Source organism: Coregonus lavaretus, assembly GCF_964263955.1.
Source record: "Coregonus lavaretus genome assembly, chromosome: 13".
In the NCBI taxonomy this organism is placed as follows: domain Eukaryota; kingdom Metazoa; phylum Chordata; class Actinopteri; order Salmoniformes; family Salmonidae; genus Coregonus; species Coregonus lavaretus.
Window position 1 is genome coordinate 4,153,064 of NC_140000.1, and position 25,000 is coordinate 4,178,063.

The 25,000-nt window shown below is 43.3% G+C and overlaps 1 protein-coding gene and 1 pseudogene across 2 annotated transcripts in view; one reads left to right on the forward strand and one right to left on the reverse strand.

Annotated features, from left to right (window-relative positions):
• The window catches only part of LOC311139300 (steroid 21-hydroxylase-like), a gene marked incomplete at both ends in the record, with an annotated part of 17,633 nt that extends 1,763 nt beyond the window's left edge, over positions 1 to 15,870 (forward strand). The window contains 9 exons of the mRNA XM_084174183.1: positions 977 to 1,131; positions 2,091 to 2,186; positions 9,074 to 9,184; positions 9,366 to 9,452; positions 9,605 to 9,700; positions 10,477 to 10,590; positions 14,579 to 14,745; positions 15,306 to 15,409; positions 15,623 to 15,870. Coding sequence (XP_084030309.1) covers positions 977 to 1,131; positions 2,091 to 2,186; positions 9,074 to 9,184; positions 9,366 to 9,452; positions 9,605 to 9,700; positions 10,477 to 10,590; positions 14,579 to 14,745; positions 15,306 to 15,409; positions 15,623 to 15,870 — 1,178 coding nt within the window. The remainder of the gene's footprint in view (positions 1 to 976; positions 1,132 to 2,090; positions 2,187 to 9,073; positions 9,185 to 9,365; positions 9,453 to 9,604; positions 9,701 to 10,476; positions 10,591 to 14,578; positions 14,746 to 15,305; positions 15,410 to 15,622) is intronic.
• A 2,082-nt stretch (positions 15,871 to 17,952) lies between these two features.
• The window catches only part of LOC311139301 (choline transporter-like protein 4), a 20,310-nt pseudogene continuing 13,262 nt past the window's right edge, over positions 17,953 to 25,000 (reverse strand). Inside the window, exons 15-17 of the transcript in view lie at positions 24,658 to 24,756; positions 23,911 to 23,991; positions 17,953 to 18,063 (exon numbers count right to left, since the gene is read on the reverse strand). The product of the transcript in view is annotated as a choline transporter-like protein 4 (transcript). The remainder of the gene's footprint in view (positions 18,064 to 23,910; positions 23,992 to 24,657; positions 24,757 to 25,000) is intronic.

The window sequence follows — 25,000 nt, forward strand, 5'->3', positions numbered from 1 at the left end:
TCTCTCTCTCTCTCTCCCTACCTACCGTTCTCTCCCTCTCCCCCTCCCTCCCTCCCTCCCTCCCTCCTACCGTTCTCTCTCTCTCCCTCCCTCCCTCTACCCCTCTCCCTCCCTCCCTCCCTCCCTCTACCCCTCTCCCTCCCTCTCTACCTGTCTCTCTCCCTCCCTACCTTTCTCTCTCTCTCCCTCCCTCTCTCCCTCCATCTCTCTCTCTCTCTCTCTCTCTCTCTCTCTCTCTCTCTCTCTCTCTCTCTCTCTCTCTCTCTCTCTCTCTCTCTCTCTCTCCCTACCTACCGTTCTCTCTCTCTCCCTCCCTCCATCTACCCCTCTCTCCCCTCTCTCTCTCTCTCTCTCTCTCCCTATCTACCGTTCTCTCCCTCCCTCCCTCCCTCCCTCTCCCTCCCTCCCTCCCTCCCTCCCTACCGTTCTCTCTCCCTCCCTCCCTCCCTCCCTCCCTCCCTCCCTCCCTCCCTACCGTTCTCTCTCTCTCCCTCTACCCCTCTCCCTCCCTCTCTCTCTCTCTCCCTACCTACCGTTCTCCCTCCCTCCCTCCCTCCCTCCCTCCCTACCTACCGTTCTCTCTCTCTCCCTCCCTCCCTCCCTCCCTCCCTCCCTCCCTCTACCCCTCTCCCTCCTCTCTCTCTCTCCCTACCTACCGTTCTCTCTCTCTCCCTCCCTCCCTCTACCCCTCTCCCTCCCTCTCTCTCTCTCTCTCCCTACCAACCGTTCTCTCACTCTCCCTCCCTCCTTCTACCCCTCTCCCTCCCTCTCTACCTGTCTCTCTCTCTCTCCCCCCTCTCTACCTGTCTCTCGCTCCCTCCCTCCCTCTACCCCTCTCCCTCCCTCTCTACCTGTCTCTCTCTCTCTCCCTCCCTCTCTACCTGTCTCTCTCTCTCTCCCTCCCTCCCTCTACCCCTCTCCCTCCCTCTCTACCTGTCTCTCTCTCTCTCTCCCTCCCTCTCTACCTGTCTCTTAGGAGACGTGGTGTCAGGAGGAGGCCGCTCCATCTCTCTGGGGGACTACAGTGAGGAGTGGAGAGCCCATCGCCGTCTGGCCCACAATGCACTGCAACGCTGCACCCAGCAGTCGCTCCACGGGGTCATCCAGAAACAGGCACTCCACCTGAGACAAGTAGAGAGGAAACACATGACAGTTCTAAATGTAGCGTGCACACATCCAACAATTACCTAGACACAGAGTACATCAATAGAAAAGGAATAGAAATACCCACACACTGATGTATGCACTGAGAGCCCAAATCTGGTTGGCCAGCTAGCTAGCTAACAAACATACTGTGCAGATATATCTACAAATTCATTATTTTGCACAATATTTGACCAAATTTGATCCGTTTCTCAAAGGAAAGCTTCCCTGACCAAGATGGATGATTTTTTGTCATGTTGCTAGGATCATAATCTCGGTTAAACCAGAACTAAAATATTGTGTAATTTGGTCAGATGCTTGATTAGGTTCTGGGGGTAAGCGTGTTAGAAATAGAGATTTCCGGTTTGCGAAGTATCCACCCTCGCAAAAGGAATCTCTCAGCTACAGCATTCTAGAATTCTATATGTAATTATATGGTTGTATGCTCCTGTATAGTTTATTGCAATGTTTACTCGACGAAGACCTTCGACCTTTCTGGGGGTCAAAACGTTGTAATAAACTATACTGGAGTCTACACCAGTGAGCATGTAGCACGGAACACAGAACACGTTCTGTACCAAGGTAGGGAACAGTAGCACGGAACACAGAACACTTTCTGTACCAAGGGAGGGAACAGCAGAATGGAACACACTGTGTTCTGAGAAGGAATGTAATCCAGCATGTACCAGCACATTGACTGAATTGGAGGTTACACAATGCAACCTCAGCAACATTCCAACCACAACATAATGATGTATCACTTGTTGTACTTTTTGTTTGTTGCCCTGTGTAAAGACATTGTAGTGGTTTCAAATTGAAAAAGTTACAACGAGAAAAAGTTAAAGTTACAAGTCAGTGGGGTAACTCATCTTCTTAAGTTTAAGCAATCGACATTTAGTTTACAGTGAGGGAGTTTATATCTGAAAATGTAACCTGTGATCCATCAGGTACTGCTGGACTACAACGGCAGAGCTGTGGACCTCTCTGAGGATTTCACTGTAGCAGCCAGTAACGTCATCACCACACTGGCCTTTGGGAAAGAGGTGAGGCTCACACCTGGGTTCAAATAGTATTTGTTGTCTTTCAAACACTTTAATCAGCTGCGCTTGATTGAGCTTGCCTGGCACAATGGAACCAATGGAACAGTCCCAAAAATGGAAACCCCACCCATCTGATCTGGCTCTCCAGACAGGCTCAATCAAACATTCCAAGTATTTGGAAGAAAACCAATACTATTTGAAGCCAGGTATCTGTCAGTGCTCTGAGTCTGTACAGTGTATACACCAGGAGCAGCACCCTATTCCCTACATAGTGCACTACTTGGGCTTTGGTGGAAAAGTACTGCACTATATAGGGAATAGGGTGTTATTTGGGACATAACCCAGAATTAGAATGAAGAGAGACACCAGGTTTGGCCAAGGGATAACCAAGACAGAAATATAGTCACGTATTTTACTAACCACTGAGTGGGTAGGCTATCTAAAAGCAGAGACACGATAAGCACAGTTATATATCACAGTTGGAAAATTGTACCACTGATTAATGAACAGAGGCTGGTTATCTAGTGTGGTTGATGATGCAGATGTGTTTTGGTCAGTGGTGGAAAAAGTACGCAATTGTCATACTTGAGTAAAAGTAAAGATACCTTAATAGAAAATGACTCAAGTAACAGTGAAAGTTACCCAGGAAAATACTACTTGAGTAAAAGTCTAAAAGTATTTGTGTCACGATCGTCAGGGTAAGGAGTAGACCAAGGCGCAGCGTTGCAGGCAAACATACTCATTTATTAGCGAAACGTGATCAAAACAACAAAAGACGGTAACGTGACAGTACACGGTTAAACACAACCAACACGAAACAAGAACCCACAAAACACAAAGGAAAACCGACAGTTTAAATATGGCTCCCAATCAGAGACAACCAGCAAACAGCTGACACTCGTTGCCTCTGACTGGGAGTCACTCAGGCCAACATAGAAAATGACAAACTAGAACCCCCCAACATAGAAATATAACACATAGAATAAACACACCCTGGCTCAACAAATAGAGTCCCAGAGCCAGGGTGTGACAGTACCCCCCCCCTAAAGGCGCGGACTGCGACCGCGCCTCAATAAGAGCTAAACAGGGGAGGGCTGGGTGGGCATACCTCCTCGGCGGCGGTTCTGGCTCCGGCCTTGCCCACCACCCTCCAATCAACCCCCCATAGCGCCCCTGGTCCGGTCTAGCCCCGCTGGCCGGAGCCGGACTGACGACACGTACCCCTGGCTTGGTGCGTGGAGCAGGAACGGACCGGACCGGGCTGACGATACACACCCCTGGCTTGGTGCGTGGAGCAGGAATGGACCGGACCGGGCTGACGATGCGCACCCCTGGCTTGGTGCGTGGAGTAGCAACTGGCCGGACCGGGCTGACGACTCGCACCCCTGGCTTTGTGCGTGGAGCCGGAACGGGCCTCACCGGACTGACGACTCGCACCCCTGGCTTGGTGCGTGGAGCCGGAACGGGCCTCACCGGACTGACGACTCGCACCCCTGGCTTGGTGCGTGGAGCCGGAACGGGCCTCACCGGACTGACGACTCGCTCCCCTGGCTTGGTGCGAGTAGCAGGAACGGGCTGGACCAGGCTGACGACTCGCACCCCTGGCTTGGTGCGAGTAGCAGGAACGTTCTGGACCAGGCTGACGACTCGCACCCCTGGCTTGGTGCGAGTGGCAGGAACAGGCTGGACCAGGCTGACGACTCGCACCCCTGGCTTGGTGCGAGTGGCAGGAACAGGCCGGGCTGGGCTGGCGACGCACACCGTAGGCTTGGTGCGAGTGGCAGGAACAGGCCGGGCCGGGCTGGCGACGCGCACCGTAGGTTTGGTGCGAGTGGCAGGAACAGGCCGGGCCGGGCTGGCGACGCACACCGTAGGTTTGGTGCATGGAGCAGGGACAGGCCGGGCTGGGCTGGCGACGCACCCCCTGGCTTGGTGCGTGGAGCAGGGACAGGCCGGGCTGGGCTGGCGACGCACCCCGTAGGCTTGGTGCGTGGAGCAGGAACAGGCCGGGCTGGGCTGGCGACGCACACCGTAGGCTTGGTGCGTGGAGCAGGGACAGGCCGAACCGGGCTGTGGAGACGGATAGGAGACCTGGAGTGAAGAGCGGCCACCACCCTTCCTGGCTGAATGCCTACCCTCACACACTCTGTGTGTGGCATCCGCACAGGACGTACAGGGCTGTGTACCCGTACTGGCATAACAGCACGTGACACTGGAGCAGGATATCCGGGACCGCGGAGAGGCATTGGAGACCACGAGCGTTGAGCCGGCACACTCCGTCCTGGCTGCATACCCACCTTCGCACGACACGTGCGGGGTGCTCGCACAGGACGTACAGGACTATGCCGGACCACTCGTGGCACAGTACGCCGCTCCGCATACCGCGGAACCTGCCCCGTCCCATGCTGCCATGCCTGAGCACGGGAAGTTGGTTCCGCTCTCCATCCAGGCTCCGCCAACCTGCCTTCTGGCCCCCCAAACCCGGTGGCCTCCTCTCCAAATCGCCCTGTGGCAGCCTCCTGCTGCCCAGCCGCCCATGCCGTGTGCCCCCCCCTAAAAATTTTTTGGGGTTGCCTCTCGTCCTTCCGACGATGACACTGCTGACGCCGCTGCTCCTCTCTTGCCAGGGCCTTAATCCTACCCCAAGGTCCCTTGCCCCCAAGCATGTCCTCCCAGGACCACGATTTGCCCACCTGGGCCATCGCCAACCTCTCCATCTCTTTACCTGGCGCTTCCTCCCATGTCCAGTCTGCCTGCTCCTGGACACGCTGCTTGGTCCTTTTATGGTGGGTTCTTCTGTCACGATCGTCAGGGTAAGGAGTAGACCAAGGCGCAGCGTTGCAGGCAAACATACTCATTTATTAGCGAAACGTGATCAAAACAACAAAAGACGGTAACGTGACAGTACACGGTTAAACACAACCAACACGAAACAAGAACCCACAAAACACAAAGGAAAACCGACAGTTTAAATATGGCTCCCAATCAGAGACAACCAGCAAACAGCTGACACTCGTTGCCTCTGACTGGGAGTCACTCAGGCCAACATAGAAAATGACAAACTAGAACCCCCCAACATAGAAATATAACACATAGAATAAACACACCCTGGCTCAACAAATAGAGTCCCAGAGCCAGGGTGTGACAATTTGGTTTTGAATATACTTAAGTATCAAAAGTAAATGTAGTTGCTAAAATAGACTTAAGTATCAAAAGTAAAAGTATAAAGCATTTAAAATTCCTCATATAAAGCAAACCAGACGGCACCATTTTCTTGTTTTTAACATTTACGGATAGCCAGTGGCACACTCCAACATCATTTACAAACGATGCATTTGTGTTTAGTGAGTCCACCAGATCAGAAGCAGTAGAGATGACCACGTGTTCTCTTGATAAGTGCGTGAATTGGACCATTTTCCTGTCCTGCTAAACATTCAAAATGAAACAAGTACTTTTGGTTGTCAGGGAAAATGTATGGAGTAAACGTACATAATTTTCTTTAGGAATGCAGTGAAGTAAAAGTAAAAGTAGTCCAAAATATGAATAGTAAAGTAAAGTACAGATACCCAAAGAAACTTCTGAAGTAGTACTTTAAAGAATTTTTACTTATGTACTTTACACCGCTGGTTTTGAGTATGTGGGAGGTGTGCTTACAGTAATAAGGTTGTGCAACTTTAAGCTACGAATGACATCCAATTGACCAACAACACATTTTGATTCAATAAACTTCCCACTGGGCAAAAACTGGTTGAATCAACGTTGTTTCCATGTAATTTCAACGCAAAAAAATCAATGCGATGACATTGAATCAACATGGAAAACTAATTGGATTTGCAAAATCTAATCAACGTAAGGGCATTTTATTTTTTTCACCAAACTTTTAACCTAAATCCAATGATATGGTGAAATGTTTTGTTGAATTCAAGTTTAATTCACGTTAGTTGACAACTCAGACAAATATAAATCAAAACTAGACGTTGAACTGACGTCTCTGCCCAGTGGGTTATGTAATAGTACTGTACATTGTTTCAGTGTTGAAGTAATATCTCATAACCAGTCATATACAGTGCCTTCGGAAAGTATTCAGACCCCTTGACTTTTTCCACATTTTCTTATGTTACAGCCTTATTCTAAAATGGATTAAGTAAATAAAAATCCTCAGCAATCTACACACAATACCCCATAATGACAAAGTGAAAACAGGTTTTTAGAAATTTTTGCAAATGTATTAAAAACTAAAAACAGAAATACCTTATTTACATAAGTATTCAGACCCTTTGCTATGAGACACAAAATTGAGGTCAGGTGCATCCTGTTTCCATTGATCATCCTTGAGATGTTTCTAGAACTTGATTGGAGTCCACCTGTGGTAAATTAAATTGCTTGGAAATGATTTGGAAAGGCACACACCCGTCTATATAAGGTCCCACAGTTGACGGTGCATGTCAGAACAAAAACCAAGCCATGAGGTGGAAGGAATTGTCCGTAGAGCTCCGAAACAGGATTGTGTCGAGGCACAGATCTGGGAAAGGGTACCAAAACATTTCTGCAGCATTGAAGGTCCCCAAAAACACAGTGGCCTCCATCATTCTTAAATGGAAGAAGTTTGGAACCACCAAGACTCTTCCTAGATCTGGCCGCCCGTCCAAACTGAGCAATCAGGGGAAGAAGGGCCTTGGTCAGGGAGGTGACCAAGAAACCGAAGGTCACTCTGACAGAGCTCTAGAGTTCCTCTGTGGAGATGGGAGAACCTTCCAGAAGGACAACCATCTCTGCAGCACTCCACCAATCAGGCCTTTATGGTAGAGTGGCCAGACGGAAGCCACTCATCAGTAAAAGGTACATGACAGCCCGCTTGGAGTTTGCCAAAAGGCACCTAAAGACTCAGACCATGAGAAACAAGATTATCTGGTCTGATGAAACCAAGATTTAACTCTTTGGCCTGAATGACAAGCATCACATCTGGAGGAAAACTGGCACCATCCCTACGGTGAAGCATGGTGGTGGCAGCATCTTGCTGTGGGGATGTTTTCAGCGGCAGGGACTGGGAGACTAGTTAGTATCGAGGCAAAGATGAACGGAGCAAAGTACAGAGAGATCCTTGATGAAAACCTGTTCAAGAGCGCTCAGGACCTCAGACTGGGGCGAAGGTTCACCTTCCAACAGCACACAGCCAAGACAACGCAGGAATGTCCTTGAGTGACCCAGCCAGAGCCCGGATTTGAACCCGATCAAACATCTCTGGAGAGACCTGAAAATAGCTGTGCAGCAACACTCCCCATCCAACCTGACAGAGCTTGAGAGGATCTGCAGAGAAGAATGGGAGAAACTCCCCAAATACAGGTGTGCCAAGCTTGTAGCATGATACCCAAAAAACTAGAGGCTGTAATCGCTGCCAAAGGTGCTTCAACAAAGTACTGAGTAAAAGGTCTGAATACTTACATAAATGTCATATTTCCGTTTTTTTATTTTTAATACATTTGCAAAAATGTCTAAAAACCTGTTTTTGCTTTGTCATTATGGGGTATTGTGTGTAGATTGATGACGGGGGAAAAAAACAATTTAATCAATTTTAGAATAAGGCTGTAACCTAACAAAATGTGGAAAAAGTCAAGGGGTCTGAATACTTTCCGAAGGCACTGTATAGAGATGATCTAATGGGGTCCCACTTCAATCTAACAACAACCTTAAAGGGTTTATCAAGCCTTTATTTATTTTTTAAAAACGTATAGATGCTTTATGAATGATATATAATAATGTTATAGAAGGTGGAAAAAGGTTATGCCACATATGGCAAAGCATCTTCTGTACTACTGTATGTACTGTAAATAATAATAATAATAATAATAATAATAATAATAATAATAATAACACTGATAATAATAATGATAATAATACGGATAATGATAATGATAATTATGATAATAATAATCATGATAATAATAATAACAACAATACTGCTGATAATAATACTACCGCTAATAATAATGACAATGATAATAATAAGGACAATTATAATAATTATAATAATAATTATAACGATAATAATAACAACAATAATAATAATGATAATAATACCACCGATAATAATACTAACGATAAAAATAATGATGATGATAAGGATAATGCTAATAATAATGCTAATAATAATAACAATAATAATAATACTACTGATAATAATACTACCGATAATAATAATGATAATAACGATAACAACAATGATAATAATAAGGATAATGATGATACTAATTATAACGATAATAATAACGATAATGATAATAACGATAATAATAAGGATAATAATAACAATGATAATAACAATGATAATAATGATAATAATGGTAATAATAAGGATAATACTAATAAGGATAAGGATAATAAGAATAATGATAACAACAACAAAAATAAGGATAATGATAATAAGGACAAGGATAATAATAACAATAATAATAACGATAATAATAATAACAACAACAATAATGATAATAATAATAATGATAATAACGATAAGGATAACAGAGATAACAATAGGGATAATGATCATAAGGATAATGGTAATAATACAGATAATAATAATAATAATAATAATAATAATAATAATAATAATAATAATAATAATAATAATGATAATAAGGATAATGATAATAATACTGATAATACTGATAATAATAATAATAATAATAATAATAATAATAATAATAATAATAATAATAATAATAATAATAATAATAATAATAATAATAATAATAATAATAATACATGGGATTTCTTTATAACTTTTCAAGGAGCCAAAGACGCTTTGGTAAATGGTATAAGTGGGACTTCCTGTATAATGTATTGATTTATTCGTCTGTGTTTGTAACCTTTGTCTATTTGTCTATGTCTTTCAGTATGAGAAGAGTTCTGCAGAGCTGCAGCGGCTGCATGGCTGTCTTAATGAGATCGTGTCTCTATGGGGCTCTCCCTGGATCTCTGCTCTGGACTCCTTCCCACTGCTCAGGGTCGGTCAAGCTTATACACTCATACTTTACTATCTGACAGGGAAACTGCATGCACAGACAGCTACTCTGATACACAAATACATTGGAAGTATTGTTTAAAACTGTCTAAAATGGTGCAAACAAAAGTGGGAAAATGTGATTCTATTATGTAATTATATTGATCTGTTCCCATTTGTCCAAGAAATTGCCCAATCCTCCGTTCTCCCGTCTCCTGAAAGAGGTGGCCAGGAGAGATGAAATCATCAGAACACATCTGGATGAGTACAGGGTGTGATGAAATAGCTTGTCTTACAAACTTCTGTGCAAGTAGACAGCAGCAAACACGAAGACAATCATCTAAAAGTTTTTTTTTAAGCATCTATAATCTAATATGGGTACATTGGTAACATATGGAATATATGAACTGTATTTCTGCCACAGATGCAGGCACCGAGCAAAACATCTGAGGACGCCATTGCCATCACAGGCGCTCTCCTCAAGGGCATTGGAAAGCCCCAGGACACAACACAGGGCGTGGTAGGTTCTGGTTTATCATGGTTTACAACCTGGACTCAGGGGTATACGTAGCATAGTAAACGTAAATCTGGGGTGCTCCAATTAGTATGTTATGAATTTGCAAAACGTATGATGTGTTGCGAATTCCAATTTGTTATGGCTAACGTTAGCTAGGTGGCTAACGCTAACGTTAGATAGGCTAGGGGTTAGGGTTGAGGGTTAAGGTTAGGGTTAAGGTTAGAGTTTGGAGTTAGGTTAAAGGTTTAAAGTTTGGGTTAGGGGAAGGGTTAGCTAACATACTAAGTAGTTGCAAAGTAGCTCAAAAGTAGCAAGTTGCTAACAAGTTGCTAATTAGCTAAAATGCTAAAGTTATCCATGAGATTCGAACACGCAACCTTTGGGTTGCTAGACATTCGTGTTAAGTAACTTTATGTCTTATGTAACCATACCAAACGTAACATATCATACTAATTTGAGTGTCCCAGATTAACATTTACTTTGTAAGGTCTAGTCTATGAGACCAGGCTGTGGTTTATCATGGTTTATCATGGTAATCAATCAAAATCACATTGCAAATGCTTACAATATAAGCATACTACTTGCTATGAATAAAGATGTAGGAATGTAACACTGAAATAGTAAGTGTTATATTGCGAGTCCGAAATGGCACACTATTCCCTAGCGCACTACTTTTGACCATGGCCCTGGTTAAAAGCAGTGCACTATATAGAGAATAGAGTGCCATTTGGGTCACACCCATGGTCATGGTCTGTAGTAAGGACATGGTCCATCCACAGGTCCTGACAGACACTCACGTCCACATGGCCACTGTGGACCTTCTGATCGGGGGAACAGAGACCACAGCTGCCTGGCTCAGCTGGACCGTGGCCTTCCTACTGCACAGGCCTGAGGTACACTACAGAACTCTATACACTACACTATACACTACACTAAACTACACTACACTACAGTACATAACTCTATACACTACACTACAGAACTCTATACACTACACTACAGAACTCTATTCACTACAGTACAGAACTCTATACACTACACTACACTACACTACAGAACTCTATACACTACACTTCATAACTCTATACACTATACTACAGAACTCTATACACTACACTACATAACTCTATACACTACACTACAGAACTCTATACACTACACTACATAACTATATACACTACACTGCATAACTCTACACACTACACAACTCTATACACTACACTAAACTATATTACACTACAGTACTCTATACACTACACTACAGAACTCTATTCACTACAGTACAGAACTCTATACACTACACTACACTACACTACACTACAGAACTCTATACACTACACTACAGAACTCTATACACTACACTACAGAACTCTATACACTACACTACAGAACTCTATACACTACACTACACTACACTACATAACTCTATACACTACACTACAGAACTCTATACACTACACTACATAACTCTATACACTACACTGCATAACTCTATACACTACACAACTCTATACACTACACTAAACTACATTACACTACAGTACTCTATACACTACACAACTCTATACACTTCACTACATAACTTTATACACTACACAACTCTATACACTATACTAAATTACACTACATAACTCTATACACTACACTACATAACTATATACACTATACTACATAACTATACACACTACACTACACTACATAACTATATACAGTGAGGGAAGAAAGTATTTGATCCCCTGCTGATTTTGTACGTTTGCCCACTGACAAAGACATGATCAGTCTATAATTTTAATGGTAGGTTTATTTGAACAGTGAGAGACAGAATAACAACAACAAAATCCAGAAAAACGCATGTCAAAAATGTTATAAATTGATTTGCATTTTAATGAGGGAAATAAGTATTTGACCCCTCTGGAAAACATACTTGGTGGCAAAACCCTTGTTGGCAATCACAGAGGTCAGACATTTCTTGTAGTTGGCCACCAGGTTTGCACACATCTCAGGAGGGATTTTGTCCCACTCCTCTTTGCAGATCTTCGAGCGCTGCAGGATTTCAGTCCTTCACGGCGTAGTGTGTTACCAATTGTTTTCTTGGTGACTATGGTACCAGCTGCCTTGAGATCATTGACAAGATCCTCCCGTGTAGTTCTGGGCCGATTCCTCACCGTTCTCATGATCATTGCAACTCCACGAGGTGAGCTCTTGCATGGAGTCCCAGGCCGAGGGAGATTGACAGTTCTTTTGTGTTTCTTCCATTTGCAAATAATTGCACCAACTGTTGTCACCTTCTCACAAAGCTGCTTGGCGATGGTCTTGTAGCCCATTCCAGCCTTGTGTAGGTCTACAATCTTGTCCCTGACATCCTTGGAGAGCTCTTTGGTCTTGACCATGGTGGAGAGTTTGGAATCTGATTGATTGATTGCTTTTGTGGACAGGTGTCTTTTATACAGGTAACAAGCTGAGATTAGGAGCACTCCCTTTAAGAGTGTGCTCCTAATCGCAGCTCGTTACCTGTATAAAAGACACCTGGGAGCCAGAAATCTTTCTGATTGAGAGGGGGTCAAATACTTATTTTCCTCATTAAAATGCAAATCAATTTATAACATTTTTGACATGTGTTTTTCTGGATTTTTTTGTTGTTATCCTGTCTCTCACTGTTCAAATAAACCTACCATTAAAATTATAGACTGATAATTTCTTTGTCAGCAGGGGATCAAATACTTTTCCCCCTCACTGTACACTACACTACACTACAGAACTCTATACACTACACTACAGAACTCTATACACTACACTACAGAACTCTATAGACTACACTTCAGAACTCTATACACTACACTAAATAATTATAGACACTGCACTACACTACACCACTCTATACACTACACTACACTACACTACAGCACTCTATACACTACACTACACTACATAACTATATACACTACACTACAGAACTCTATACACTACACTACTCTATACACTACACTACACTACACTACACTCCACTACATTACATTGCATGCTCCAGTGTCCCCAGACCTTCGATACAGTGCCTTGCAAAAGTATTCAACCATCTTGGCGTTTTTCCTATTTTGTTGCATTACAACATGTAATTTAAATAGATTTTTATTTGGATTTCATGTAATGGACATACACCAAATAGTCAAAATTGATGAAGTGAAATGAAAAAAAATTACTTGTTTAAAGAAATTATACAAAATAAATAACGTAAAGGTGGTGCGTGCATATGTATTCACCCCCTTTGATATGAAGCCCCTAAATAAGAACTGGTGCAAGCAATTACCTTCAGAAGTCACATAATGAGTTAAATAAAGTCCACCTATGTGCAATCTAAGTGTCACATGATCTCAGTACATATACACCTGTTCTGAAAGGCCCCAGAGTCTGCAACACCACTAAGCAAGGGGCACCACCAAGCAAGCGGCACCATGAAGACCAAGGAGCTCTCCAAACAGGTCAGGGACAAAGTTGTGGAGAAGTACAGATCAGGGTTGGGTTATAAAAAAATATCCGAAACTTTGAACATCCCACTGAGCACCATTAAATCCATTATTAAAAAACTGAAAAAATATGGCACCACAACAAACCTGCCAAGAGAGGGCCGTCCACCAAAACTCACGGACCAGGCAAGGAGGGCATTAATCAGAGAGGCAACAAAGAGCCCAAAGATAACCCTGAAGGAGCTGCAAAGCTCCACAGCGGAGATTAGAGTATCTGTCCATAGGACCACTTTAAGCCGTACACTCCACAGAGCTGGGCTTTACGGAAGAGTGGCCAGAAAAAAGCCACTGCTTAAAGAAAAAAATAAGCAAACACGTTTGGTGTTCGCCAAAAGGCAGGTGGGAGACTCCCCAAACATATGGAAGAAGGTACTCTGGTCAGATGAGACTAAAATTGAGCTTTTTGGACATCAAGGAAAATGCTATGTCTGGCACAAACCCAACACCTCTCATCACCCCGAGAACACCATCCCCACAGTGAAGCATGGTGGTGGCAACATCATGCTGAGGGGATGTTTTTCATCGGCAGGGACTGGGAAACTGGTCAGAATTGAAGGAATGATGGATGACGCTAAAACAGGGAAATTCTTGAGGGAAACCTGTTTCAGTCTTCCAGAGATTTGAGACTGGGACGGAGGTTCACCTTCCAGCAGGAAAATGACCCTAAGCATACTGCTAAAGCAACACACGAATGGTTTAAGGGGAAACATTTAAATGTCTTGGAATGGCCTAGTCAAAGCCCAGACCTCAATCCAATTGAGAATCTGTGGGATGACTTAAAGATTGCTGTACACCAGCAGAACCCATCCAACTTGAAGGAGCTGGAGCAGTTTTGCCTTGAAGAATGGGCAAAAATCCCAGTGGCTAGATGTGCCAAGCTTATAGAGACGTACCCCAAGAGACTTGCAGCTGTAATTGCTGCAAAAGGTGGCTCTACAAAGTATTGACTTTGGGGGGGGTGAATAGTTATGCACGCTCAAGTTTTCTGTTTTTTTTGTATTATTTCTTGTTTGTTTTACAAAAAAAATATTTTGCATCTTCAAAGTGGTAGGCATGTTGTGTAAATCAAATGATACAAACCCCCCAAAATCCATTTTAATTCCAGGTTGTAAGGCAACAAAATAGTAAAAATGCTAAGGGGGGTGAATAGTTTCGCAAGCCACAGTATATTGTTTATATAGTATTCTTTAGAGATGGAACTAGACTGAAACCCACAGATGTTGTTGGCTTGTATTCCAAAATATAGTCTGTAAATCAAAACTTACGTCTGAGATCACTGATTAAACACATGGTGAGATGCCTCTCTCTCTCCCTCCCTCCCTCCATCTCTCTTTCTTTCTCTCTCTCTCCTCCTCCCTAGGTGCAGTGCAGAGTGTATGATGAGTTGTGTACGGTGCTGGATGTCCGCTACCCTCAGTACAGTGACAGACACAGGCTGCCGGAGCTGTGTGCTGTGATCAGTGAGGTGCTCAGACTCAGACCTGTGGCTCCACTAGCCGTGCCTCACAGAGCCATCAGAGACAGCAGGTGAATGGAAGATATACCAGAGGAGGCTGGTAGGATGGGCTATAGGAGGATGGGCTCATTGTAATGGCTGGAATGGAATAAATGGAACAGAGTCAAACATGTGGTTTCCACATGTTTGACTCTGTTCCATTGATTCCATTCCAGCCATTACAATGAGCCCGTCCTCCTACAGCCCCTCCCACCAGCCTCCTCTGAGATATACTTACTGTAGAACTGTATATCATTACTGTATATCATTCCTGTATAACATTACTGTATATCATTACTGTATATTACTCTACAGAGAACCTCAATAGATACACTGTGGGAAAGTAGACCAATATTTAACTTTCACCATTCAACATTTTCTATGGGAGCTTATGGTTTGATGCTGTTACTCTGCTTTGTACAGTACATGTTTGCCAACTTCCCTTCTGTGCCGTTTTTCTACCTAAATGCAATGCCTAAATCATGCAGTACTATATTAGGGTGCAACTCAATATTAGGAAGGTGTTCCTAATGTTTGGTATACTCATTGTACGTGCAATGTGTAATTCTGTGTCTATTACATATGTGTTCAGTATTGCAGGCTACTTCATCCCTAAGAACACTGTCATCATCCCCAATCTGTTTGGGGCGCATCACGACCCTGCAGTGTGGACGGATCCCTACGCCTTCAAACCAGGTGCTGGGCTGTTGAGTGTACTGGCTACGTCCCAAATGGCACCCTATTCCCTATATAGTGAACTACTTTTGATCAGGGCCCATAAGGCTCAGGTTAAAAGTAGTGCACTATATAGGGATTAGGGTACCTTTTGGGATGCTGACTACCATTCCTTTCACTTGGCTCAGCAACATAGTTCCAGCAGTGGTTAAAAGTAGATGCTCTCTCTTTCAGAGCGGTTCCTGGAGGGCGGGGGGGCCTCGACGCGTGCTCTCCTGCCTTTTGGAGGGGGCGCTCGGCTGTGTCTGGGGGAGGCTGTGGCCAAAATGGAATTGTTTCTGTTCACTGCCTACTTGCTGCGTGATTTCCAGTTCGTGCCTGCTGAAGGCCAGGCCTCTCTGCCAGACCTGTCAGGAGTGGCCAGTGTGGTACTCAAAGCCAAGGCCTACACAGTCATAGCACGGCCCAGACCTGGGCCTTGACATCTCACAGAGTTTGTTCATGTACAGCGATCATATCACAATTCTACAACGGGTGGTTCTAATCCTGAATGGTGATTGGTTAAAACCGCATTCAATCATTAGGCTGTTAGAGAAGGTATACAGTATCGGTCCAAAGTTTGGACACACCTACTCATTCAAGGGTTTTTCTTTATTTTTACTATTTTGTACATTGTAGAATAAGACATCAAAACAATGAAATAACACATATGGAATCATGTAGTAACCAAAAAAGTGTTAAACAAATCAAAATATATTTTATATTTGAGATTCTTCAAATAGCCACCCTTTGCCTTGATGACAGCTTTGCACACTCTTGGCATTCTCTCAACCAGCTTCACCTGGAATGCTTTTCCAACAGTCTTGAAGGAGTTCCCACATATGCTGAGCACTTGTTGGCTGCTTTTCCTTCACTCTGTGATCCGACTCATCCCAAACCATCTCAATTGGGTTCAGGTCGGGGGATTGTGGAGGCCAAGTCATCTGATGCAGCACTCCACACTCTCCTTTTTCGTAAAATAGCCCATACACAGCCTGGAGGTGTGTTGGGTCATGTCCTGTTGAAAAACAAATTATAGTCCCACCAAGCCCAAACCAGAGGAATGGTGTATCGCTGCAGAATGCTGTGGTAGCCATGCTGGTTAAGTGTGCCTTGAATTCTAAATAAATCACAGACAGTCTCCAATTTGGACTCCAGACCAAAGGACACATTTCTACTGGTCTAATGTCCATTGCTCGTGTGTCTTGGCCCAAGCTGGTCTCTTCTTCTTATTGGTCTCCTTTAGTAGTGGTGTCTTTGCAGCAATTCGAACATGAAGGCCTGATTCACACAGTCCCCTCTGAACAGTTGATGTTGAGATGTGTCTTTGACTTGAACTCTGTGAAGCATTTATTTGGGCTGAAATTTCTGAGGCTGGTAACTCTAATAAACTTATCCTCTGCAGCAGAGGTAACTCTTGGTCTTCCATACCTGTGGTGGTCCTCATGAGAGCCAGTTTCATCATAGCGCTTGATGGTTTTTGCAACTGCACTTGAAGAAGTTCTTGACATTTTCAGTATTACATTTACATTTAAGTCATTTAGCAGACGCTCTTATCCAGAGCGACTTACAGTTAGTGAATACATATTTTTTTATACTGGCCCACCGTGGGAAACGAACCCACAACCCTGGCGTTGCAAACGCCATGCTCTATCAACTGAACTACATCCCTGCCGGCCATTCCCTCCCCTACCCTGGACGACGCTGGGCCAATTGTGCGCCGCCCATGAGTCTCCCGGTCGCGGCCGGCTGCGACAGAGCCTGGATTAGAACCAGGATCTCTAGTGGCACAGTTAGCACTGCGATGCAGCGCCTTAGACCACTGCGCCACTCAGGAGACTCAGGAGACCTTCATGTCTTAAAGTAATGATGGACTGTCGTTTCGCTTTGCTTATTTGAGCTGTTCTTGCCATAATATGGACTTGGTCTTATACCACCCCTACCGTGTCACAACACAACTGATTGGCTCAAACATATTAAGAAGGAAAGAAATTCCACAAATTAACTTTTAAGAAGGAACACCTGTTAATTAAAATGCATTCCAGGTGACTACCTCATGAAGCTGGTTGAGAGAATGCCAAGAGTGTGCAAAGCTGTCATCAAGGCAAAGGGTGGCTATTTGAAGAATCTGAAATATAAAATATATTTAGATTTGTTTAACACTTTTTTGGTTACTACATGATTCCATGTGTGTTATTTCATATTTTTGATGTCGTCACTATTATTCTACAATGTACAAAATAGTAAAAATAAAGAAAAACCCTTGAATGAGTAGGTGTGTCCAAACCCTTGACTGGTAGTGTATATTATGTAGTATTGTGCAGTAATTGGAATGCATATAATTATATTTCCTATTTCTAATAAATAATTCCTCTTTTAACAACGAAGGATGCATTTCTGACTCCCTAAATAAATAAACCAACGGTAGCCTGAATGAGAATACTGATAGATTTATTAGAAGACAGGGGATAGGATAGATGGTTGGGCTAAAGGTTAGGGGTTAACTCAGAGGTTAAAGGTAACAACTACTCCGGCAGGGCTGTAACAAACGGTTTGGGTTTGCGGAGGATCCTCATCAGGTTCCTGGACGTAATAAGGCTTTTGCATAGTTCCATCATTCCTCTCTAGATCTTCCACTGAGAGAGGGAGAAACACTGGAGTCACTCTACTACTCTACTTTACTTGATTACTCTACTATACCTTACTCTACTATAACCTACTCTACTATACCTTACTATACCCTACTCCACTATACCTTATTCTACTATACTTTACTATACTATACCATACTCTACTATACCTTACTATACCCTACTCTAATATACCTTACTATACCCTACTCTACTATACCTTACTATACCGTACTCTACTATACCCTACTCTACTATACCTTACTATACATTAATATACTCTACTCTACTATACATTACTCTACTATACCATACGCTACTATACTGTACTATACTATACTTTACTATACTATACTATACCCTAATCTACTATACTATACCCTAATCTACTATACCTTACTCTACTTTACTTTACTATACTATACCATACTCTACTATACCGTACTCTACTATACCTTACTCTACTATACCTTACTATACCCTACTCTGCTATACCTTACTATACCCTACTCTACTATACCTTACTATACCTTATTATACCATACTCTACTATACTTTACTATACTATACTGTACTCTACTATACCTTACTATACCCTACTCTACTATACCTTACTATACCTAACTCTACTATACCTTACTCTACTATACCTTACTATACCCTACTCTACTATACCTTACTATACCCTACTCTACTATACCTTACTATACCCTACTCTACTATACCTTACTCTACTATACCTTACTATACCCTACTCTACTATACCTTACTATACATTCACATTTACATTTACGTCATTTAGCAGACGCTCTTATCCAGAGCGACTTACAAATTGGTGCATTCACCTTATAGCCAGTGGGATAACCACTTTACAATGTATTTAATTTTATTTTACTTTTTTATTTTTTTTATTATTAAATTTTTTTTTAGGGGGGGGGGGGGGGGGGGGGTAAGGGGGGGGTAGAAGGATTACTTTATCCTATCCCAGGTATTCCTTAAAGAGGTGGTGTTTCAAATGTCTCCGGAAGGTGGTGAGTGACTCCGCTGTCCTGGCGTCGTGAGGGAGCTTGTTCCACCATTGGGGTGCCAGAGCAGCGAACAGTTTTGACTGGGCTGAGTGGGAACTATGCTTCCGCAGAGGTAGGGGAGCCAGCAGGCCAGAGGTGGATGAAGGCAATGCCCTCGTTTGGGTGTAGGGACTGATCAGAGCCTGAAGGTACAGAGGTGCCGTTCCCCTCACAGCTCCGTAGGCAAGCACCATGGTCTTGTAGCAGATGCGAGCTTCAACTGGAAGCCAGTGGAGTGTGCGGAGGAGCGGGGTGACGTGAGAGAACTTGGGAAGGTTGAACACCAGACGGGCTACGGCATTCTGGATGAGTTGTAGGGGTTTAATGGCACAGGCAGGGAGCCCAGCCAACAGCGAGTTGCAGTAATCCAGACGGGAGATGACAAGTGCCTGGATTAGGACCTGTGCCGCTTCCTGTGTAAGGCAGGGTCGTACTCTCCGAATGTTGTAGAGCATGAACCTACAGGATCGGTTCACCGCCTTGATGTTAGCGGAGAACGACAGGGTGTTGTCCAGGGTCACGCCAAGGCTCTTCGCACTCTGGGAGGAGGACACAACGGAGTTGTCAACCGTGATGGCGAGATCATGGAACAGGCAGTCCTTCCCCGGGAGGAAGAGCAGCTCCGTCTTGCCAAGGTTCAGCTTGAGGTGGTGATCCGTCATCCATACTGATATGTCTGCCAGACATGCAGAGATGCGATTCGCCACCTGGTTATCAGAAGGGGGAAAGGAGAAGATTAGTTGTGTGTCGTCTGCGTAGCAATGATAGGAGAGGCCATGTGAGGATATGACAGAGCCAAGTGACTTGGTGTATAGCGAGAATAGGAGAGGGCCTAGAACTGAGCCCTGGGGGACACCAGTGGTGAGAGCACGTGGTGCGGAGACAGCTTCTCGCCACGCCACTTGGTAGGAGCGACCGGTCAGGTAGGACGCAATCCAAGAGTGAGCCGCGCCGGAGATGCCCAGCTCGGAGAGGGTGGAGAGGAGGATCTGATGGTTCACAGTATCAAATGCAGCAGACAGGTCTACTCTACTCTACTATACCTTACTATACCATACTCTACTATACCTTACTCTACTATACCTTACTATACCGTACTCTACTATACCTTACTCTACTATACCTTACTTTACTCTACTGTACAGTGCCTTGCAAAAGTATTCATCCCCCTTGGCGTTTTTCCTATTTTGTTGCTTTACAACCTGTAATTTAAATTGATTTTTATTTTTATTTCATGTAATGGACATACACAAAATAGTCCAAATTGGTGAAGTGGAATGAAAAAAATAACTTGTTTCAAAACATTCTAAAAAACAAATAACGGAAAAGTGGTGCGTGCATGTATTCACCCCCTTTGTATGAAGCCCCTAAATAAGATCTGGTGCAACCAATTACATTCAGAAGTCACATACTTAGTTAGATTGCACACAGGTTGACTTTATTAAGTGTCACATGATCTGTCACATGATCTCAGTATATATACACCTGTTCTGAAAGGCCCCAGAGTCTGCAACACCACTAAGCAAGGGGCACCACCAAGCAAGCGGCACCATGAAGACCAAGGAGCTCTCCAAACAGGTCAGGGACAAAGTTGTGGAGAAGTACAGATCAGGGTTGGGTTATAAAAAAATATCTGAAACTTTGAACATCCCACGGAGCACCATTAAATCCATTATTAAAAAACTGAAAGAATATGGCACCACAACAAACCTGCCAAGAGAGGGCCGCCCACCAAAACTCACGGACCAGGCAAGGAGGGCATTAATCAGAGAGGCAACAAAGAGACCAAAGATAACCCTGAAGGAGCTGCAAAGCTCCACAGCGGAGATTGGAGTATCTGTCCATAGGACCACTTTAAGCCGTACACTCCACAGAACTGGGCTTTAAGGAAGAGTGGCCAGAAAAAAGCCATTGCTTAAAGAAAAAAATAAGCAAACACGTTTGGTGTTCACCAAAAGGCATGTGGGAGACTCCCCAAACATATGGAAGAAGGTACTCTGGTGAGATGGGACTAAAATTGAGCTTTTTGGCCATCAAGGAAAACGCTATGTCTGGCACAAACCCAACACCTCTCATCACCCCGAGAACACCATCCCCACAGTGAAGCATGGTGGTGGCAGCATCATGCTGTGGGGATGTTTTTCCATCGGCAGGGACTGGGAAACTGGTCATAATTGAAGGAATGATGGATGGCGCTAAATACAGGGAAATTCTTGAGGGAAACTTGTTTCAGTCTTCTAGAGATTTAAGACTGGGATGGAGGTTCACCTTCCAGCAGGACAATGACCCTAAGCATACTGCTAAAGCAACACTTGAGTGGTTTAATGGGAAACATTTAGATGTCTTAGAATGGCCTAGTCAAAGCCCAGACCTCAATCCAATTGAGAATCTGTGGTATGACTTAAAGATTGCTGTACACCAGCGGAACCCATCCAATTTGAAGGAGCTGGAGCAGTTTTGCCTTGAAAAATGCTAGATGTGCCAAGCTTATAGAGACATACCCCAAGAGACGTGCAGCTGTAATTGCTGCAAAAGGTGGCTCTACAAAGTATTGACTTTGGGGGGGCTGAATAGTTATGCACATTCAGTTTTTTTGTCTTATTTTTTTGCATCTTCAAAGTGGTAGGCATGTGTAAATCAAATGATACAAACCCCCCTAAAATCCATTTTAATTCCAGGTTGTAAGGCAAAAAAATAGGAAAAATGCCAAGGGGAGTGAATACTTTCGCAAGCCACTGTACCTTACTCTACAGTATCTTACTCTACTGTACCTTCCTATACCTTCCTATACAGTACCTTCCTATACAGTATCTTCCTATACTGTACCTCACTATACTGTACCTTAATATACTGTACATTTTACATTTTAGTCATTTAGCAGACGCTCTTATCCAGAGCGACTTACAGTTAGTGAGTGCATACATTTTCATACTGGCCCCCCGTGGGAAACGAACCCACAACCTTGGCATTGCAAGCGCCATGCTCTACCAACTGAGCTACAGGGGACTATATACAACTTACTCTACTATACCTTACTATACCTTACTATACTATACCTTACTATACTATACCTTACTATACTATACTATACCATACTATACCTTACTATACTATACCTTACTATACTATACCTTACTATACTATACTATACCATACTATGCCTTACTATACTATACCTTACTATACCTTACTATACCTTACTATACCTTACTATACTATACCATACCTTACTATACTATACCTTAATATACTATACTATACCATACTATACCTTACCATACTATACCTTACTATACCTTACTATACTATACCTTACTATACCTTGCTATACTATACCATACTATACCTTATTCTACTATACCTTACTATACTATACCTTACTATACTATACTATACCTTAATATACTATACTATACCATACTATACCTTACTATACTATACCTTACTATACTATGCCATACTATACCTTACTATACTATACCTTACTATACTATACCTTACTATACCTTACTATACTATACCTTACTATACCTTACTATACTATACCTTACTATACTATACTATACCTTACTCTACCTTACTATACTATACTATACCGTAATATACTATACTATACCATACTATACCTTCCTATACTATACCTTACTATACCTTACTATACTATACCTTACTATACCTTACTATACCTTACTATACTATACATTACTATACCTTACTATCCTATACCTTACTATATTATACCTTACTATACTATACTATACCTTACTCTACTTTACTTTACTATATTATACCTTACTATACTATACCTTACTATATCTTACTATACTATACTATAATATACCTTACTATACCTTACTATACCTTACTATACTATACCTTACTAAACTATACCTTACTATACGTTACTATACTATACCTTACTATACTATACCTTACTATACTATACCTTACTATACTATACTATACCTTACTCCTCTGTAGCTCAGCTGGTGGAGCACGGCGCTTGTAACGCCAAGGTAGTGGGTTCGATCCCCGGGACCACCCATACACAAAAAAATGTATGCACGCATGACTGTAAGTCGCTTTGGATAAAAGCGTCTGCTAAATGGCATATTATTATTATTTATTATTATTACTCTACTGTACCACAACACCACCTTACACTGTGTTGTAATGTAGGTATCGGAGGGTAAGGTGGTGTTGGAGGGTTAGGTGGTGTTGTGGTGTAGGTATTGGGAGGGTTAGGTGGTGTTGTGATGTAGGTGTTGGAGGGTAAGGTGGTGTTGTGATGTAGGTGTTGGAGGGTAAGCTGGTGTTGTGGTGTAGGTGTTGGAGGGTAAGGTGGTGTTGGAGGGTTAGGTGGTGTTGTGGTGTAGGTATTGGGAGGGTTAGGTGGTGTTGTGATGTAGGTGTTGGAGGGTAAGGTGGTGTTGTGATGTAGGTGTTGGAGGGTAAGCTGGTGTTGTGGTGTAGGTGTTGGAGGGTAAGGTGGTGTTGGAGGGTTAGGTGGTGTTGTGGTGTAGGTGTTGGAGGGTAAGGTGGTGTTGTGGTGTAGGTATTGGAGGTGGTGGAGGGTTAGGTGGTGGTAGTGGAGGTGTTGGAGGGTTAGGTGGTGGTGGTGGTGGTGGGTTAGGTGGTGTTGTGGTAGGGTGGTGGTGGTAGGGTGGTGGTGGTGTTGGAGGGTTAGGTGGTGGAGGGTTAGGTGGTGGTGGTAGGGTGGTGGTGGTGTTGAAGGGTTAGGTGGTGGAGGGTTAGGTGGTGGTGGTAGGGTGGTGGTGGTACTTACAGAAGCAGAGGAACAGGGCATCAATACACATGCTGTAGACACTGAAGAAGCCCTGAGCGATGAGGTAGGCTCCCGCCATCACTGCCCTGAGCGATGAGGTAGGCTCCCGCCATCACTGCCCTGAGCGATGAGGTAGGCTCCCGCCATCACTGCCCTGAGCGATGAGGTAGGCTCCCGCCATCACTGTCTGCAGAGCAACATTACCACAACATAGCTGCATGAGTTCTAACGGTACCAATCCATACAATGCTGACGATACATACAGTACATGTAGCTTTAGAAATAGACTCCAGTTAGCAACATAGGCTACTGCCTTACTAATCTCATATCAAAGGTTCGACAAAGTTCAACAGTGAACAAACCGAAATGAAAATGTATACGTCAGCCATTTTCATTATCTAATTTCTAAACGCATTTCAAACCTGCGTACAACGTTTAATGCAGGGTTTCCCAAACTCGGTCCTCGGGACCCCAAGGGGTGCACGTTTTGGATATTGACCTAGCACTACACAGCTGGTTCAAATAATCAACTAATCATCAAGCTTTAATCATTTGAACCAGCTATGTAGTGTTAGGGCAAAAAACTAAATTTGCACCCTTAGGGGCACTGAGGACCAAGTTTGGAAAACGCTGGTCTCATCTTTTTATTTTTTATTTTATTTGACCTTTATTTAACTAGGCACTGTTAAATGTCAATGTGTTCATTGAGACAGAATGTCAGTGAAGGACTTGGAGTGTTGCATGGACGTACCACGATGGGAACCCAGTAATAGTTGAGGATCTCAGCCTGGAACGTGTTGCCAGGCAGGCGGATTCGTCCAGAGAAGAAGAAGAAAGCCAGCCCACCTGATAAAACAGAGACAGGTCAGGTCAGCCATTAGATTATTATATTAGTCATACTTCATTAGCAAAGGAAAATAAGATGCTGATAATGAACACAACCACTGAAGATAAAATGGCAAATACCATAGTTATAGTAATATGCTGATACTATTTAATGTGTATGAAGATTCTAATAATATGAGAAGTGCAGTACTTCATATAAAATCTATTAAACACAGTATCATTTAGCCTGAAATCCAGTCTGTTT